At 42.5% G+C, this 19437-nt stretch overlaps 1 protein-coding gene across 3 annotated transcripts in view; it reads right to left on the bottom strand.

Annotated features, from left to right (window-relative positions):
• Positions 1–47: 47 nt before the first annotated feature.
• Positions 48–19437, bottom strand: part of bbs9 (Bardet-Biedl syndrome 9) — a 373121-nt gene continuing 353731 nt past the window's right edge. For all 3 annotated transcript variants that reach the window (XM_055634652.1, XM_055634651.1, XM_055634653.1), the window contains one exon: positions 48–768. In XM_055634652.1, the coding sequence (XP_055490627.1) occupies positions 719–768 (50 nt within the window). In that variant the 3' untranslated portion in view covers positions 48–718. The remainder of the gene's footprint in view (positions 769–19437) is intronic.

The following is a 19437-nucleotide window of genomic DNA, read 5'->3' as shown; positions in this document are numbered from 1 at the left end:
GTTGAATTGTTAAGACTCTCTTTGTGATTAGTGATGTAAAACCAACATTTATGTTAAAATGCACTAGTTTATTTAGTCAGTCACTTTACATTGAATAAGATGGATATAAAACGGTATCTTTCACTTGCTCAAATATGTATATAGAAACTGTAAAAAGTTAAAATTTGTTGCACAAATTTACAGCTTCTAAAAATACACAGAAAGTCAATGAACATTAACTAACATATAGTATGTTGGATCACATAACATTAAGAGTGTAACATTAATACAAGTACAATAATGTTGCTCTGTGCAATGTACGAAAGGAGGAGAACTATATTGGAGCACTGGGGGTGCTGAAATAACAAATGGAACTTTGGTAGCAGTTATACTTACTTCGCAAGTGCAAGCAGCACTGCTTTACTAGGACACTGTAATTTCAACACTGTAGCGGTGTTGCTGGACAGGATCAGCATTTCTTCCAGATGATTAAAGTAAATGTAGTGAAATGGTTGGTCCCAGAATCTCTTTGAACATAGGAAACATCGAGTACTACTTACAGGAAGCTCCCACAATCCAAGCCACTTTTAAACAAGCCCCATGTTGGCCCAAGTTATGAGCTAGTGATATTACACAGTTGTTTTTGAGAAGCTATATGTGCATCTGTTTCGGCTCTGATGGCACTTGCTGGAGTTGCAACAGGAGAAGCCGTGGGTAAGGTCCAGCTATTGATCAGATCCTATCTGTCTTCAGCAATTACATTTTCATCTTCGGCATTCTGAGGAAGATCTTGAAAAACATAAATGTTAGATAATATTACATATACAAATAAGTCAATTTTCAAGAGTCTGGCATTTAATTACTTCTGTTTTAGTTCTGCCAAGTGATTTTGTTTGTGGACACTGTCACGTTAAAAGGAGCAAAACAAAAAACAGCTGGATCAAGCAGCGGGTCAAGCAACAACTGTTTGGGAAAAGGAACTATTTTGACTTATTGTACTGTCATGATGCAGGGTGATGACATGAAGTGTTGGCAATTCCTTTCCCCCTGAGATACTACTTGACCCACTGTGTTCGTCTGCAATTTTGTTTTTTTGCTTCAGATTCTAGCATTCGCAGTCTCTTGTGTCTCCATCATTAAAAGAGAGTTTGAACTGAAAGTGGCAGACACCAGTTTTAGATTTTGCAATCGTTCTGTGGTGCAGCAGGCTTGCCTTTTCAGAACATTTGAAGGAGTTTCCTTTTGGGTCTTTAACATGCTATAATATTAATGAGAACATAGAGAACATGGTACATGCAAGAGAACTGCTGAGTCAGGAGTGTTGGAGACAACGGAGACTTGCATTCAGTTATGAGCCGTGGATGATTCCTGCACATTAATTGATTTGTAATAGGCCACCATTACACACCATTACACACCAGCTATCATAGGATCATGGCCGAGTGAGATCTTGGTCCAGAGGCAAGAAGGTTCAAGATAATTGGAGATAAAGCTACACACATGGACACACATGTTCCCTGACGCCACATACCTGTGGTCACTGACACACAATCACGCCACAGGGATCAGTGCAGTGTCCCACTTATTACAATTTATGTACATGACTTGGATGGATCCATTGAATGTATGGTTACTAAATTAGCTTATGACACAAAACTGGCTGGAAAATAAGTTGAGAAATAAACTTAAGGAGGCCACAGAGGGATATAGTTAAAGTAACTGAGTGTGCAAAGATCTGGCAAATGGAATATAATGTGGAAAATAACATATATCATTATCTGAATGATGAGAAGTTGCACAGCTCTGAAAAATAAAGAAGTTGGGTGTTCAAGTGCAAGATCTGCAAAAATAAATGTACTAAGTTCAGGAAGGAATTAGAAAAGGTAACAAAATATTATTATTTATTGATAGAGGAATTAAAGACAGAGGTAGGGAAGTTATGCTTCAGGTATACAGGATACTGTGAGAACACATATGGAGTGCTGTATACAGTTTTGGCCTTATTTAAGGAAAGATATGAACACATCGGACATTGTTCATAGAGCGTTTACTTGACTAATATTAGATATGGATGGGATGTTTAATGGTAAAAGGATGGACTTGTATCTACTGGATTTAATGATTAAAACATGAAAGATCTTGAAGGGTTTCGACAGGGTGGGCATGAAAAGATGATGGCTTTTGTGTGAGAATTCAGAACCTGGGTTATTGTTTAAAAATAAGGGGTTAGCTCTCTTTTGAGAGAGAGAGCCATTTATTTTCTCGCAGAGATTTCTCTCATCCTCAGAGCATTTTTGAAATATCTTTGAATATTTTTTAGTATATATTTGATGAGCAGGGATAAAGGTGAATGGGGTAGACAGGAATGTGAAGCTGAAGTTATAATCAAGTCAGCCATTATCTTTTTAACCCAACTCGTTCATGCTGACCAAGATACTCCCTCTAAGCTAGTTTCATTTACACGCTTTTGACCCGTAACCCTCTAAACCTTTCCAATGCATGTACCTGTCCAAATATCTTTTAAATGTTGTTATTGAACCTGGTTGAATTATTTACTCTGGCTGCTTTTTCCTTATACCCACCCCCTCTGTGTGAAAAAGTTGCCCATCATCTTCCTAAAAAATCTTTGCCCTCTCACTTTAAACCTGTGCTCTCTAGTTCTTGATTTTGTGCATTTACCCTATCTATTGGTATATCCCGTATCAGGCCTGGGAGATTTATTTCCCTTCATATCTCTTAGGCCTCCAGCACCTCCATGGCTGTAATACAAATCTGTCCACAAGATATCTCCATTATGTTTCCTATGCTTGATGCCTTTCTCCGCTTTAAAAACAATGCAGAAATATTCATCAAAAACGTTGCCCCATTCTTGCGGCTCCACACATACAGTAGATGACCTCTAGTTTCTGAGGGGACCTATTCTCTCTCCAGTTACCCTTTTCCTTTTTTTTTTTTTTTACATTTTATTAAATCGAATGCAACCAGATATAAAGCATTTAGTTTTGATCAATAAAACTGCTGTACATTAAATGATAAAGTGAAAGTGCAACATTTCTTCTTATCCCACAATCTTGATTTTTTTTTAACTTAAATAAAAATATCCAGTGTAGTGTATATAGTCCCAAAGAGGTACGTCAGCAAATCTAAATTAATAGAGCGAAGATTATGCATTCATCCTCCGCAAATAGCACTAAAAGCGCTACATTTTATTCTACTCTCTCAACCACCCTAAACATAACTAATTGACATTTCTTCCAACAGAAAGTGGCTGCTCCTGAGTATTGAAGTTATTCTCTTTGGCGTCACGTGCCAATTCATGAACTTGTTGGGCAGTAATCTTTCCATTTTGCAGGTCTGTAGGATTCACGTGCTTCGGTTTCATTACTCTTTGCGATCAAGGAGATAACATGCTGTTGGACTTCTGAAAAGTTTCTTTTCTTGTGCTCGTTTTCTTTTTGTTAAACTTGGAGTTGGGGGTTTCAGGTTTGGGTCGCTATGTTTTGTTAAGGCTTTGTTCGTATTCACTTCAAAATCGGTAGGAATTCTACCTTTTCCCCCCATATATATTATATTGTATTTATGTTTTATGTATGGTCTTCACCAAAGCATTTGACAAGGTTCCACATGGTAGGCTACTCTGGACAATGATTTGGATGAGAACATACACAGCAAGATTAGCAAGTTTGTAGATGATACAAAAGTGGGTAGTAATGCAGACAGTGAAGATGGATGTCAAAAATTGCAACAGGATCTTGATCGGTTTGCCAGGTGGGCTGGTGGGCTTTTTCACACAAAGGGTGATGGGTGTATGGAACAGTACCTGAAGAGCTGCCAGAGGTGATAGTTGAGGCAGAGACTATTGCAACAATTAAGAAACAATTAGACAGGTACATGGATAGGACACGTTTGGAGTGATATGGGCCAAATGCAGGCCGAAGGGCCCATTTCCACGCTGTATGACTCTTCGACTATTATAAAATCTCTTTGTATCCTTGTTAATCTTATCTACCAGAGCTACTGTGCCCTTTTTTTGCCTTCTTTCTTTCTTAAGTATGCTCCTCAATACCTCCTTCTATTTCCTGACCAGCAATCCATTTTCTCCCGTCATCCAGGGTTCCTTATTCTTATCTGCTTGCCCTTCACTCTAGCAGGAACATACATACCTTGAACTCTCACTATCGCTTTTAAAAGCATACCACTATCCAGACGTCCCTTTGCCTGCAGATAACCTACTCTTATCAACTTTTGAACTCCCTCATACCATCAAAGTTGGCTTTGCCCCAACTTAGAACTTTAACTTCAGGACCATCCTGACCTTGTCCATAATTATTTTAAAGCTAATAGAATTGTGGTAGCTGGTCCCCAAGGGCTCACCCACTGACACTTCAGTCACTTTCCCTGCCTAAATCCCACAGAGTAGGTCAAGCTTTGCCCTCTCCCTTGTACGGTCCTGTATCTATTGCCTAAGGAAACCTTGATGAATATACTTGACAAATTCCTCTCCATCTCAGTCCTTGGCACTATGACAGTCCCAGTCTATATTGGGAAAGCTAAAATCCCATTCTATGATAACCCTATTAGTCTTGCAGCTGTCTGCAATCTCCTACCACGTTTATTCCTCTAATTCATACTTGGGGCCTATAGTACAATCCCAACAATGTGATTATCCTCTGTTTATTTATCAGCTCCACCCATTTTGCTTCTCTGAATGATGCTTCAGTAATAATAATAATAATAATAATAATAATAATAATAATAATAATATCTTTTTATTGTCATTGCACATAAGTGCAACGAGATTTGGGTATGCAGTTTCCATCCGACATCATAACTTAAGTAACTACTAAAATTTAGGTTTAGATACCCCGAGAACATGGTTTGTACAAAGAACATTACAACAGTAAACTAGTCAAAACAGACTAAAGCAGGAACATACATACCTTGAACTCTCACTATCACTTTTAAAAGCGATCTCAAATGTCATCTCAGACTACCGCCGAGATGTTCTCCTTAATCAGTAAAACAACTCCCCCCTCCTCTTTTATTCCCATCTCAATCTTCCATACCCTGGAGCATTAAGATCCCTTAAGATCATTGTCCCTTCCTTAGCCAGGTTTCTGTCATGGCTATAAGTCACACATACATATCCATGTCCTGAGTTCATTTGCCTTACCATCAGGCCTCTTGCGTTGAAATAAATGCAATTTAATCCACTCATCTTTCCTTTACTTCTGCCTATTCTGTCAACTGAATTCACTGCCTTTTGTGAGACTTACCTGTCTCAATACTGCATTGGATTCCCTGTTCCACTGCAAACCTGCCTGCCAGGAAATTACCCTCCACTTCAGGTACATTCCAATCCTCTTGAATAGGTCACCTCTGCCTCAGAAGAGAACCCAATGGTCCAAATATTGGAACTCATCCTCCCTGTGCCAACTCTACAGCCACACACTCACCTGTCCTATCTTTTTATTCCTATTGTCATGACAACATGGCACTAGGAGTAATCTAGAGATTACTTCTCTAGATGTTCTGCTTTTTTAACCTTTTGCTTAACCAACTATATTGGTTCCTTGCATATTGGCACAAATGACTTCTGGCTGCTCACCCACACATGTGAATGTTCTGCAGCGACATCAAGACATCCTCGACTCTGCCACCAGGTAGGTATCACACCTGGAGTCGTGTTTGCTGCCACATGATCTCCTGTCGGTCCACAAAAACAATGGCGTCTCCTGTCATTATAGCTCTGTCTGCGCCCCAGAGCCTGGTGCCACAGACCTGACTACTGCTACTGCTCTAGTTATAGATGTTCTGACTATGGGAAATAGACTGTGGTTATCACCCCTAGCTATGCATTTATTATATTATATACCTCTGCCATGTCACCTCTCAGCCTCCTTTGCACCAACAAAAACAAACCCAGCTTGTTCAATCTCCCATGAATGATACTCAAGCCCTCCAATCCAAGAAATATTCTTGTGAAACTTTCCTGCATCTTCTCTCGCTTAATCACATCCTTCCTATAGTGTGGTTACTAGAACTACACACAATTAGTACCTCAGTCCTTGTAAAAATGTTCACTATTTACTGGTGGATGAATGATCATACCAGTCTTAACCTGCCTACAGTTTGGCAATAATCCTTTCCATCCTGAGATTTATCTTCTTTCTAAACTTCCTTTTCCAAAAATAATAGATTAGAGAACAAGTCAATCCCTATTCATCTCAATGAACATTATTCCAGATCAGTAATTTAAAAATCTAAACGACACAGCTTATATCAGCAAGTCAGAGTCCTCCTGCTCTGCTTTTGTTCACAGTTGCCATCGTTTTGGAATTTTGTTTCATCTTCTGTTTCTTCTTTTGGCAGACCTTTCAGAATGACCCGTCAGTATGAAAGGTCAGCCAACTCCCAAACTTTTCAGATGTAATTAAACAGCCCAAGCAGTCCAGGATCCATGTGCAGCAGCTTCACCCTCAACATCACCCCATCCCGCACCCTCAACATCACCCAAACCCCCCACTCACACACCGTCCCACCTTCTCACATCACTCCAACCCTCCCAATATAAGGTGGCCTCACCTTCCCCCTCCCACTGTGGCCCATCCTCACCACAGTCTTCTTGGGTGTCAAAAGAGGGTGGTCAGTTTGGGTCTGTACTCCTCTGCCTGAGTAACGAGGCTATAGATTTCTCAAACATACAAGAGGACAAATACCGAACAAAAGGATTTAACTACATAATAACGGGTTGTGTGTTTAAAACTGAGGATAGGACATTTTTGGGTCAGGACCCTTCTTCCGACTGTGTGTGTGTGTGTGTGTGCATGTGGGTGGGGGAAGGGAGAGGGAGGGAGGAACCAAAAGAGAGGAGGGACAGGAAAAAGGCTGGGAAGTATGTGGATGTAGGTGAAGAGTGCTTTTGACGGGCAGATGGTTGAACATAGGACAGAGAAGAAAAGACAGAAGATGTGAGTTCAACAGATTGACGAGTTGTCAATTGTGAACATAGAGGAAGGAAAAGGAAGGATGCGAGTCCAGGCAGTGCACAGGGGAGAGGAGGGAAAAGAGAGAGGGGAGAGAAGGGGGAGGGGGGGATTTGTAGTTATTCGAGTTGGAGAATTCATTGCTCATACTATTGGGTTGTTGTAAGCGACCCAAGCAGAATATGAGGTGCGGTTCCTCCTGTTTATGTGTGGCCTCACTCAAACACCTCCTCCTCTAGTGCTTTCCCCTGCAACCATCGATGATGTAGCACCTGTCCTTATAATTCTTTCCTCACCTCCAACCAAGAATCATAACAGTCCATCCAGGCGAGGCAGAGGTTCACGTGCACCTCCTCTAAATTCATTTTCTACATCCAGTGTTTCTGATTAACCTCCTGTATATTGGCGAGACCAAGCATAGACTCGGCAACCGTTTCACAAAACACGTGCTCAGTCTGTCAAGGCCTACTGGAGCTCCAGGTTGCTAACCATTTTAACTCTTTTTTCCCCCACTCACATACAACCTTTCTGTCCTGGGCCTCCTCCACTACTGGAGTGAGCCACATGAAAACTGGAGGAACAGCGCCTCGTATTCCATTTGGGTGGCTAGCAACCCAATGGTATGAACATTGAATTGTCCAATTTTATGGAACTTACCAAACCCTCTCCCTTCTTCCCCTCTCTTAACCCCCCCCCCCCCCCCCCCCCCCACCCCACCTCCCCTGTGCCCCCACCTGGACCTGCACCCATTTCTCCACCTACATTCATAAATTCATAATACATTATTTCCTCTGGCTCCACTATTCGCACCTCTTCTATCCTTATTTTACACCTTTAGTCTTCTAATTTCTAGCCTTTGTCCAACGATCTAGCTATCCATAATACCCCACCTCTATCCACCCATCACTTCCCGGGGAGGGACACACCTCTCTTCCAGATTTCTTCCCTCCCCCACCACAATCAGTCTGAAGAAGGGTCCCAACTGAAATGTCACCTCAGAGAATATGTTCTCCAGAGCCTGAAATGCTGAGTTATTCCAGCACGTTGTGTCTTTTTTTTTTTAACTGAACTGGCTTCATGGAATGAAGCAGAAAGTGGTGGTGGAAAGTTGATTTTTGGATTGGAAAACTATTCCTCAGGGATTGGTGGTGGACATATTACTGTTTGTCATCTATATCAAAAAATTTGGATGAGAATATTTGCAAATGATATTAAAAGAACTGGTATCGTAGACAGTGATCGTCATATTCAGATGTGAGGTGATGGAGGAACAGCACCTCATATTACGCTTGGGTTGCTTACAACAATGGATTCTCCAACTTTAGATGATGACACCTCCCCCCTTCCCTCCCCCTCGGCCTTTCTTTACCTCCCTCTCTCCCCTATGTCCCAACTCAACTCACATCTATTTCTCCCCTTCCCTTTCCATCTACTTTCTTTCCTCTAGCTTCACAATTCACATTTCTTCAATCCTTTTGCCTCACACCTTTTGACCTTTCAACTCTGGCTTTTGTTCAATCATCTGCCTTTCAACCCCCCCCTTCACCATCCGCCCCTCACCTGTATCCACCTATTATTTGTCAGGATTTCTCCTGGCCCTCTGCCAGCTTTCTTCTCTCTCCCCGCCACCCCCCACAAATCCCCAACACCAGTTTAACGAAGGCTTCCGATCCAAAATGTTACCTATCCATGCTCTAGAGATGCTGCCTGCCTCATTAAGTTGCTCCAGCACTCAGGGTCTATATTTAAAGTGGATACAAGTAAATATTTGATAGATGGAGAAATGAAGGGGTCTGGAGAAATGGCACAGCAGAGGGGTGGAACCCCGTGGAGGCCAACAATGATCATATTGAATGGCAGGACCTGCTTGAGGGTCTAAGTGGCCTACTTGCTCCCATTTCCTTGTGTTCTCGGTTAACCCCTGCACTTTGACAGCGGCTGACCATCCTCCCTCCCTCTAACCAAGCTCTGAATACTGAGTAGATGGAAATGACCTGCCCAGTGGTGTTTAGGAAAATCCATTGTTGATTTTCCTTGGAAAATTCAACAAAATTAGAAAGCTAATTGTCCACAACAAATTATTTGTGTATTGCCTTTGGCCTTGGCCGTCTGCTTGAGACATTCAGGACATTTGTATAGTGAGTCTGGTGACCCTCTTACAGAGTTTGGCACACTTCCTGTGTAGCAGGTTAATCTCATGCCCAGCTAACTGCCACGCTATGCTCATCTGCTATTGTTGGAATGAGCTTGATGCTAAGACTAGGTCCCTGTTGTGACTAGATCATTGTTTTCCTTTACAATGAGTTGCTGAACCAAGTACTCAATCCGGAGTACAATTCTCCTGCTATAGAATTTAACCCCCCAACTTAAACTGTGTGATAAGTGTGAATATAACTGGTCCACCACTTCTCCCAAGCAGCACAAATGACTCGTTGACTAAGACTCGAAAGAGCAATTCACAATATTGTCACTGATTCAATGAAAAACATAGTCACAGGGAACTTAAGATGTTGGTGTATAAAAAAAGACATAGTGCTGGAGGAGCTCAGCGGGCCAGGCAGCATCTCACGAAAACATGGATCGATAAGGTTCATACGGTTAGGTTGTAAGCTACCCCGTGGAATATGAGGTGCAGTTCCTCCAGTTTGCATATGGCCTCACTCAGGCAATGGAGAGGATGCAGAACAGAAAGGTCAGTATGGGAATTGGAAACTGATTGGAACCATTGGAAATGGATAACAATTTGGAGATCCAGCAGTCCTTGGCAGACCGAGCACAAGTGTTCGGTGATAGGGTCACCTAGTCTTCTACACTTGGTCTATTTAAAAGGTTAATCCCTTCCAAAGATCATAGATCTTAGAGTCTGACAGTTAAAGGAAAGGGAAATATAGGCGTATCTTCCATTCATTTGTCGTTAGTACCGTCTATATCTCTTGTTCCTTTTTCCCCTGACTCGGTCTGAAGACGGGTCTCGAGCTGAAATGTCACCTATTCCGCTCTATGATCGTGACACACACACACACACAAAACACACACACACACACACGGTGGCTTGAGTGGGTGCAGGATTTTCTGGAGCTCCTTCCTAATGGCAATAGTTTGCATGTTCAAAGTTTTATAAGGAAGATTAGGCAGGAATATCAAAACGATCACCTGCAGCTGAGAAAAAAAGATGATTTGTGTGGTATTTGGTAAGATAATAGCAATATGAAGACGCCATGACCGAAACAAAGATACTAGAGCGGAGACAGAAGCCGGTTACGGAAATGGCGCTAAAGATTACCCATGACCTACTACGGCTTTTTCGTCTAGTGGACTATCTTGCTCCGCTCTAAGATCTTTGATCGCTTCCTACCCAAACCACTGCAGCACCAGCACATTCCTAATCTACACCCTGAAAAAACGTTTCCTGAACAAATTCTGGCCAGCTAGGTTTCCTGAGCTGTCTGTGCCGAGATGTGAAACATTGAACACCAGCTGCTGATAAACCTGCCCTATTCTCCATGTTACAATGTATAAAGTCGAGCACATTAATTGGCCATGTGCAGCCCAGCCCATTGCTAATTCGTACTGCAACCATCCGTCTGTCTATCAGCATTGTGAATCTTTCCACGATTGATGCTAATCCAGTGCAGCCAACACAACTCAATAATTTAATGGGTTCACTCACATGGTGGACATGACTTAGGTAAGGCCAGCATTGGTTCCATTGACCATTTCAGAGAGCACTCCATAACACAGGTTTAACTGTGGTCCCACCCACGTATAACCATATAACCATATAACAATTACAGCACGGAAACAGGCCATCTCGGCCCTACAAGTCCGTGCTGAACAAATTTTTTTTTGTTAAACCAGTGTTATGGAGTGCTCTCTGAAATGGTCAAGACACGTAGACCAGACAATGTATGACATCACGTAGACCAGACAATGTATGATTACATTTCCTAAGACATCACTGAAGCAACAAATCAGGCAGTAAGCATTCTGGACATTGTCCAACATTGTTGAACCAGACCAATCATGTTGCATTGCGCCAGGCAGATTATATAGATGAGTTCTACATCCAAGGCACCTGGTTTCAGCAGAGTGCATTACAATTAAGTTAAAAAACATTTTCATTTGCCTTAATTGTTCTACGTAACCTTAAGCACATATCTGAAAGTAACACTTGGCTCGTTTAGCATGCTGTGGTGGATCTTATACTATATGATGGGCTGGATAAATGGAATTAGATAGACAGCAATCGATTGGTGGATGTAGCACAGTGAATTAATGAATGCTGTTGATGCTGCAAGTTAAAGGAGTGAAGCAAGAGTACTTTGTCAATGTCAGAAGAAGCAACAACTGAATTACAGCCTGTAGCCACCGCCAGCTTTGCATTATAGCAAATACAATAAGGGTGATTGGGTTAGCTTCAAGAATTCCTAGAGCTTGTGTTGAGCAGTGTGGTAAGAAAGATGAGTAATAATATGGACATTTGTGCTGAAGGTTACGTTTTCTGTACACTGGGTTGCATCTCGGCACTGTGGTTTGTAGGAATGAAATTATTAATGGGCAATGTGTTTGCAGAATAATCACAGAACTATAGAACAATATAGCATGGAAACAGGCTCTCTGGCTCAACCAAGTTGATGACATCCAAGCTGGCTCATCGAGCTACTCCCACTTGCTTTTATCCCTCCAAACCTTCCTTACAACCTGCAGTTGTACAGGGTTTTGCAGTTGTACAGGGTTTTGGTGAGACCACACCTGGAGTATTGCGTACAGTTTTGGTCTCCAAATCTGAGGAAAGACATTCTTGCCATAGAGGGGGTACAGAGAAGGTTCACCAGACTGATTCCTGGGATGTCAGGACTTTCATATGAAGAAAGACTGGATAGACTCGGCTTGTACTCACTAGAATTTAGAAGATTGAGGGGGGATCTTATAGAAACTTACAAAATTCTTAAGGGGTTGGACAGGCTAGATGCAGGAAGATTGTTCCCGATGTTGGGTAGGTCCAGAACAAGGGATCACAGTTTAAGGATAAGGGGGATTTCCTTTAGGACCGAGATGAGGAAAACATTTTTCACACAGAGAGTGGTGAATCTCTGGAATTCTCTGCCACAGAAGGTAGTTGAGGCCAGTTCATTGGCTATATTTAAGAGGGAGTTAGATGTGGCCCTTGTGGCGAAAGGGATCAGGGGGTATAGAGAGAAGGCAGGTACAGGATACTGAGTTGAATGATCAGCCATGATCATATTGAATGGCGGTGCAGGCTCGAAGGCCGAATGGCGTACTCCTGCACCTATTTTTTTTTATGTTTATGTTTCTAAATCTGGAACTGCCCCGAATTGTAACTCGTAGGACATAGAACTGCAACTGCTGGTATATAAAAAAAACCCGCAAAGTGCTGGAGTAAGTCAGTGGGTTGAGCACCATCTCTGAAGGACATTGGTGGGCGGTTTGGATTGAGGGCCATTATTCAGACTGATTGGGGTGGGAATGACAAGCAAAGTGTAGCGGGACAAAGTTTGGCAAGTGATTGGTGGATACAGGGGAAGGGATTTTTTTGATTGGCAGATGGCTGGACAAAAACCAGAGATGAAACGGTGATCTGGATAGAAGATGTGCAAGATGTGAAACCAGAGGAAGGAATATAGGTGGAAAGGGAAAGGGAGAAATGGGTGCACATCCAGGTGGGGCACAGGAAAGAGGTGGGGAAATGGTGTGATCATTGAATTCTCCAATTATAGTTAAGTAACCCACATACAACATCCCCTCTTTTCCCCTCTCTTCCCAGTGTGCCCCGTGTGTGGACATCGATTTTCCCCTTTCCTCCACTTCTTCAACCTATATTCTTTCCACTGACTTTACACATCTATAGAATGATCAGCTCAGACGCACTCAAACAAAGCTCCCAGTGCTCAGTCAGTCTTTGGCTGTGACCCTGCCATGGGCAGCTAAGGTATCATCCCAGGGTTAAGCTTGCTCTCTAAGGTTTTGCTGACCTTGAGCAGGGCATCATCAGGGTATCGACATTGGGCTCAATCTACTAATGACAGAAAATAATTGAAATTTTTTATCTAGGGATCACCCACGATCACTAGTTAATTAATTGGCTTAAAGATGTTAAATGTGTAAATGTCTAACTGAAACATTAACTCGGTTTCCATTCAAAACGGCTGCCATATATTCTCAGCATTTTCTGCATTCATTTCAGATTTCCAATGCCCTTGTACAGTGTTGATGAGGCCAGAAGAGGCTGGGATTGTGGAGAGTTTCTCTCATATGCTTTAACAGAGGATTCTTAATGCTAAGAACAGGAGACACAGAACTCGCTATTTTTGCCTTTAAATCAAAGATGATTCCAGGAAAAAACACAAGGCTAGTCAGCTGTTCACTAAATATCAAGGTGGGTGATTAGAAATTGGTGATAAGAGCAAATTATTCCAATGCTATTAGAATTACTGTTGCAGCAAGGCCAGCCTGACCAGAATTCAAAAGTACATGGGATCCTTGAGGGGAAATTAATCGGAATGGTTCTGCAAGTTAACATACCGAGATAATGAGAAGGAGAGAGCGAGCACAAGAGAGTGGGGAAGAGAGAGCAGGAGACAGAGAAGGGGGGGGGGGGGGGGGGGGGGGAGGGAGGGGGGAGATGGAGCAGGGGGGGGGAGGAGGGAGAGGGAAGCAGGAGAGAGGAAGGGAGAGAACAGGAGAGAGAGGGAGGGGGAGAGATGGAGACAGGGAAAGCAGGAGAGTGAAAGGATGGGAGTGGAAATAAGGGTAAGGTTCAGGTACTAGTGATCAGAACCAAAGCAAATTTATAAGTATTGTACACATGAATGGTAGAACCATTTGAACTGTAATTCCAGGCAAGACGATTGAAGTGATAGTCAATGTGGAGGGGACATCAGGAGTGTGACAGAACTGAATAAAATATTCTAGGGGGAAGAGTGCATAGACAATATCCATTCTTTTCCTCTCCTCAGCAAACTTTGCAAGATCTTTCTTATTCTCTGCTCACTTTCACTCTCCTTCTCGATCGCCCTTTCCCTCTCCAATGCCCTTTCCATCTCCATCTCTCTTTCCCTCTCGTCTCTGTGGACACAGTTGGAGGTGAGGTGTTGCAGGCAATCTATCAGGAATGTCTGTGCACGGCATAGCTTTAAGGGCCATCCACAGCACACAGTTTTTCACACAGAGTGGTGAATCTCTGGAACTCTCTGCCACAGAGGGTAGTTGAGGCCAGTTCATTGGCTATATTTAAGAGGGAGTTAGATGTGGCCCTTGTGGCTAAGGGGATCAGGGGGGTATGGAGAGAAGGCAGGTACGGGATACTGAGTTGGATGATCAGCCATGATCATATTGAATGGCGGTGCAGGCTCGAAGGGCCGAATGGCCTACTCCTGCACCTAATTTCTATGTTTCTATGTTTCTACATGATTGTGAGAGAAATAGAAAAGCTGAAAAAAAACTATTTGACATAACCCTGGAACTAAAAAGGCCAAGATGAAGGAGAACAGTTTACATAGTGAAGCACTGAAATGGAGGTGTGGAGGAAGACACATTATTTGGCGGTACTCAAGGAGTGCCACACTGCAGACGGTTCTGAGGTGCCTGACTGTCAGCAGGGAAAAACTGAAGGAGTGCCACTCTGTGACAGGGGCAACACTGTGGGAGCCACAGTCCTCAGGGTGGCACACTGTGGGAGGGGAAGTACTGAGGGAACATCACACGGTATGAGGTGATTGGGGAAATTGTTATTTAATATTTAAGAATATTTGTTTGTTTTGTATTATGGTGGTGGGTTTATTTATATTTTGTAAATAGTTGATTAAAATCATTTTTGGAGAAAAAATAGTGGGAGGTGCAGTACTGAGGGATTGACACTGTGAGCGGGTCGTACTGAGGGAGCACCAGCCTGTGGAAGCAGCACACTGTGGGATAGTAGTACTGAGGGAGTGCTGGACTGTGAATGAATGAATGCTTTATTGTCACATGTGGGGAGTCACAGTGAAATTCATTGTTTTGCCTACTCATGGTATTCGAAGAGTCACCACATAAAGGGCACCGACAAAGTTACAAACTACCCCATGACAGGTCATTCTTTGTTCCAGGGAGGGGCAGTACGGAGGGGGCATCACACTTGTGGGAGGAGAAGTACTGAGGGAGTGCTGGGCTGTTGGATGAAGTACTACTGAGGAAGCACCATACTGTAGGAGGGGCTGTACTGAGGGAGTGCTGGACTGTGGGGAGAGCAGCACTTGGGGCTTGTAGCACGGTCATAAGTTCCATCCTTTAAACCAAGGGCTTGTCTGCCTGCCTGCCTTATATAGTGCTTTAGTTGTCACATATGCAACTGCACAATGAAATTCTTTTTTCATATATTACACAAGCAGACACAGCCATTTTTGGCGCATTATTCAAAGTCCCGCGTGTTTGATGTACTGGAGCAATTCCTGCAAACCGATGTCCTTCTCCTCTCCTTGCCCAGCCATTTTTGTGTCCCGGGGGCGGGAACTTGAAGCAAACTACCCAAACTTGAAGCATTACCCCGCTTTACCATCCTACCGGCTCCAGCTCCTCGTGTCCGACGTCGCCAGTTCCGTCCCGGTTACGCGATCCAACAAATCTTTGAGCGGGTTCCCGAGCCTCTGGGCAGGCTCCGACAAGCCTTCTTTTCCAGTAACAACACTGATTCATTTACATCTCGCCTGCTGGAGAGATGTAAAAGAATCAACGTCGTTATTGGAAAAAGATCTGCAATTCCTACCAGTGACATGCCCAACACGGTTCACTGGTCATTTTCTCACTGCTGTTAATTGGATCTTGTGTGCGGTTTGGCTGTCAAGACTGCTCAACACCTTGAATGTTCCTAGTAATGAAAGTTGCTCGAACAATCCAAGCTTATTCTTTCTTGAATCACACTTGCAAATGGCAGCAAAACAAATCAAAGCAAAATAACATTTAGTATCTGTGAAATAGCTACTGCAGCATACTTATAACACATAACTTCTGGTTATTTTTGACTTACCAACATGTACCTATTTCTACCTTCCACACTATCAACCACCTGCAAAGTATGATTTTCTTTACTCCTAACGGGATTTCTATAAAAGCAGATCCTCAAACGATTCCAGTCACTGGAAGGCTGCCGAGGGGTGAAGCAGAACTCTGTCCAGATGTTGAAATCCACCCACCATTTCCTGTGTTGCTGCTTCCCTGATCTTCCAAGATACAGAGCAGACCAAGGCAAAGGCAAGAGTGGGGAAATAAGGAGACTGACATATCCCCGTTAGCTGCACAGTAGACATGCGTCTTCAGGTGGCTCTCAGTTCAAATGCTAACTCTTAATAGAGCGTGCGTGAGTGCAGTTGATTTAGTGATGATGAAAAATCTGTGGTCCTGAGAGAAGGTTCTCGTTGACCGAAAGATGAGGGCAAGGTGGTGCTGTGGTTTAAATTACAGGTCCTCAATACGAACAGACATTCTCGCCTTCCCTGCTGGCATCTCTCCCACTGCAGAATCAATCTGCTTCGTGCTGGCAGTTAGCTGGATAAGCAAATCTCTCTGCCATATGGAGCAATGGGAGTCAGGTGAGAGGGAATACATCTACAGAGCAGTACATTCATTGTTACTTTGGTTGGATTGTGTGGAAAATTTTTATTTCTCATAGACAAAGTAAGCCCAGGCTTGAAGGTTTGTTTTTCATCTTTCATTTGAACTTTGCACGAGTACTTCTGACAGGTAGCATTGAGTTAAAAATAAGATGCTGGAGGAACTCAGCAGATCAAGCAGCATCTATGGTGGGAGTGGACAGACAATGTTTTTCAGTCAGGACTCTTCTTCAGAGTAGAATTGAGTTGCTTTCTAAATTGTGCCCTCATTTCTCTGCAATTTCTCCACAGCCTCTTTGATCCTTTCAATGGTACTTCAACGGTACTTTTGTTGTTACATGTACCAAGGTGCAGTGAAATTCATTTTTGTGCACAGTTGAGTACCAGTATCACTATACATAAGCACTTTGATCATCTTTGATAAGCATTTTAGATACAGTACAAGTGTATAGCAGTACTGTAGTACACCGAGACAGTAAACAGTCGCCAGTTTGCCAAAGTCCGACATAGTGGAGTAGCCTTGGCATACATGGTCCATGTAGATCAGTCAGTACTAGTTGATCGGTTCCATCTCATGTTTTACTGCATGCCACTGTATACTCAAACAGCTATCTGGTTGAGTGTCTCATATTATCTAGCCTGTTAGACTAGCGTCTAGTTAGATTTGTCGTTGAGCTTGAGCTTACAACACCAGTGTGTGCTTTCTTAAATAAACAACATACTCATGTCTGGATTCTGAGTTATTACACATTCTTATAGTTCAGACTGTCATTTCATAGTTCAGCTTGTAACTGGCATAATGGCTGAAAATGACACACTCTTGTGGTCGTGAGTCTCTCTGACCACTCAAATTGTGTTGAAATGTAGTTCTGATCACGTGTAGCACATTATCCATTTTCTGGAACTCTGACATGCTCCAAGTGAAAGTATATGCAACCTGCCCAGCCTTAATTGTAATTTTCTGATCCCCTCCCTAACTAATGCTCCGGCTATGCTAATGCTGGAACCATAGAATGCTGATGCAGTGTTACTAGAACAGCTGTCATCAGGACTACTGGCACTAAAAACCACAGCACAGAAGAGGCCAATGTAAGGTCCATGCGTCAGTTAATTAGATAGTTGCTTGTAAAAGTGGAATATTAAGGGGTGTTGGGAATGAACAGCAGGAAAGATACTGCATAAGCTCGATGGCAATTTCACACAATTCACACACATTTATTTGTGTGTAACTTGAAATCTCTTGCCTAAGTCAATAGATGTCAGAGGATTGCTCAGACTTTGAAAGAGGGGAAGCAGCTCATTAGGGATGCACCGGAGGAATGTAAATGCTGTATAGGTTTCAGTTCTTAACTCATTTTAATTCCATCTGTAAATATTAATAAAAGGATTTCTCCTTCTAGAGCTGCCACATTTAAATCTGTTTGCACACAGAGTATTTCATCGTATGAAGTAGTTCCCAGGCTCCACCCAGAACACACAAATTGTGCCCCAAGATGCAATGAGCAGTTTGTTTGATATTTCCAGATCGGAGAAACAAATTTTCCAGTTAGCTTTTTTTGTGCTTTGAAATTTTAGAAATACTGCTAATCCTAACAGTTTAACATATAGCTAATCCCAGCCCAGAATTCAAACTGCTTCACAATTGCTGCAATAATCATTCTTAATGGAGATACAACATTTCAAATGGACAATCTTAAATTATTAAACTTTTGAAATAAACTTCAATACACAATTCAGAACTTTGTTTTACCTTCTGAATGAAACAGTTGTTGGAATCTTAAAACTGAGCACCCAGATGACTCAAGGATTCCATTTGCTGTTTACATACTGGCGCATACAGACCAGAATGGAGCCAGTCTGATTCCTGCTCTGTGTCAAGTTAGCTTATCTCAACCAGGTTGGCAGTGGGATAGCACAGCAAACCTCAATTGGGAATTAAGAAAATTGGCCTGATCACTATCTAGGTTGAATCAGCAACAATAAATAAGGGCAAGTTCTGCATACTTTGTGAAGACCTGGTGTTTAACAAATCACAGCCGTCTTGTTATGCTCAAAAATGATATACTGCCAAATGGAAATTAGCCAGATCAAGACTGTACTCTCTGCCAAATAAGATTTTTATCCAGGAGTTAAGTAGTAAAGAGAGAATGTCAGTGAGGGAACTCTTTTCAACTGTAACTCATTCTTGACAACATTAATGCCAAAATATTTCACACCTCAGGCCAACCTCTTCCATCATGAATTTCCATCCCATTTGTATAATGAAAGCTGCCCATCAAATGTGGTCATATAATTACTTCAGTTGAAGCACTGCATTGACAAGACAATACATCATGGTGTGTTTTTTGAGATATAATTAAGAGCTCAGGAGAATCACTAAATTTGGAATTTTAGGAGGTTTTTGATAGGTTCCACATGAAAAGCTGGAGGACATGGAATTTGGGGCATGGTGATGACGGTGAGGGGGGTGGGGTGTGTTGGGATGGCGTGGGGGGTTGGGGGGTGGGTGAAATTGGTAACATTCTCCCTTGGACTGAAAATTGATAGACAGACCATAAACAGAGGCTGGGAAAAAAATTGGTATTTTTCCACAATGACTAATGGGGCGCCAATGGGATCAGAGTTTGGGTCTCTCCTATTCACAATACACATTAATGACTTGAATGAGGAACAAACATTATAGTTATAATGAGGGTCCATCGGGACTATATACTCTAGAGATTCGAAAAATGAGAAGAGATATTGAAACACACACAATTGTGACAAGCTAGGTAAGTTCCTGGGTTAACTCTCAGGATATGGACCAAGTCATTTAGGACTAACCCTGTCCCACTGTACGAGTTCATTCAAGTGCTCTCCCGAGTTTA

This window comes from Leucoraja erinacea, chromosome 4 (genome assembly GCF_028641065.1).
Source record: "Leucoraja erinacea ecotype New England chromosome 4, Leri_hhj_1, whole genome shotgun sequence".
Taxonomy (NCBI): domain Eukaryota; kingdom Metazoa; phylum Chordata; class Chondrichthyes; order Rajiformes; family Rajidae; genus Leucoraja; species Leucoraja erinaceus.
This window is presented reverse-complemented; position numbering and strand designations above follow the sequence as displayed.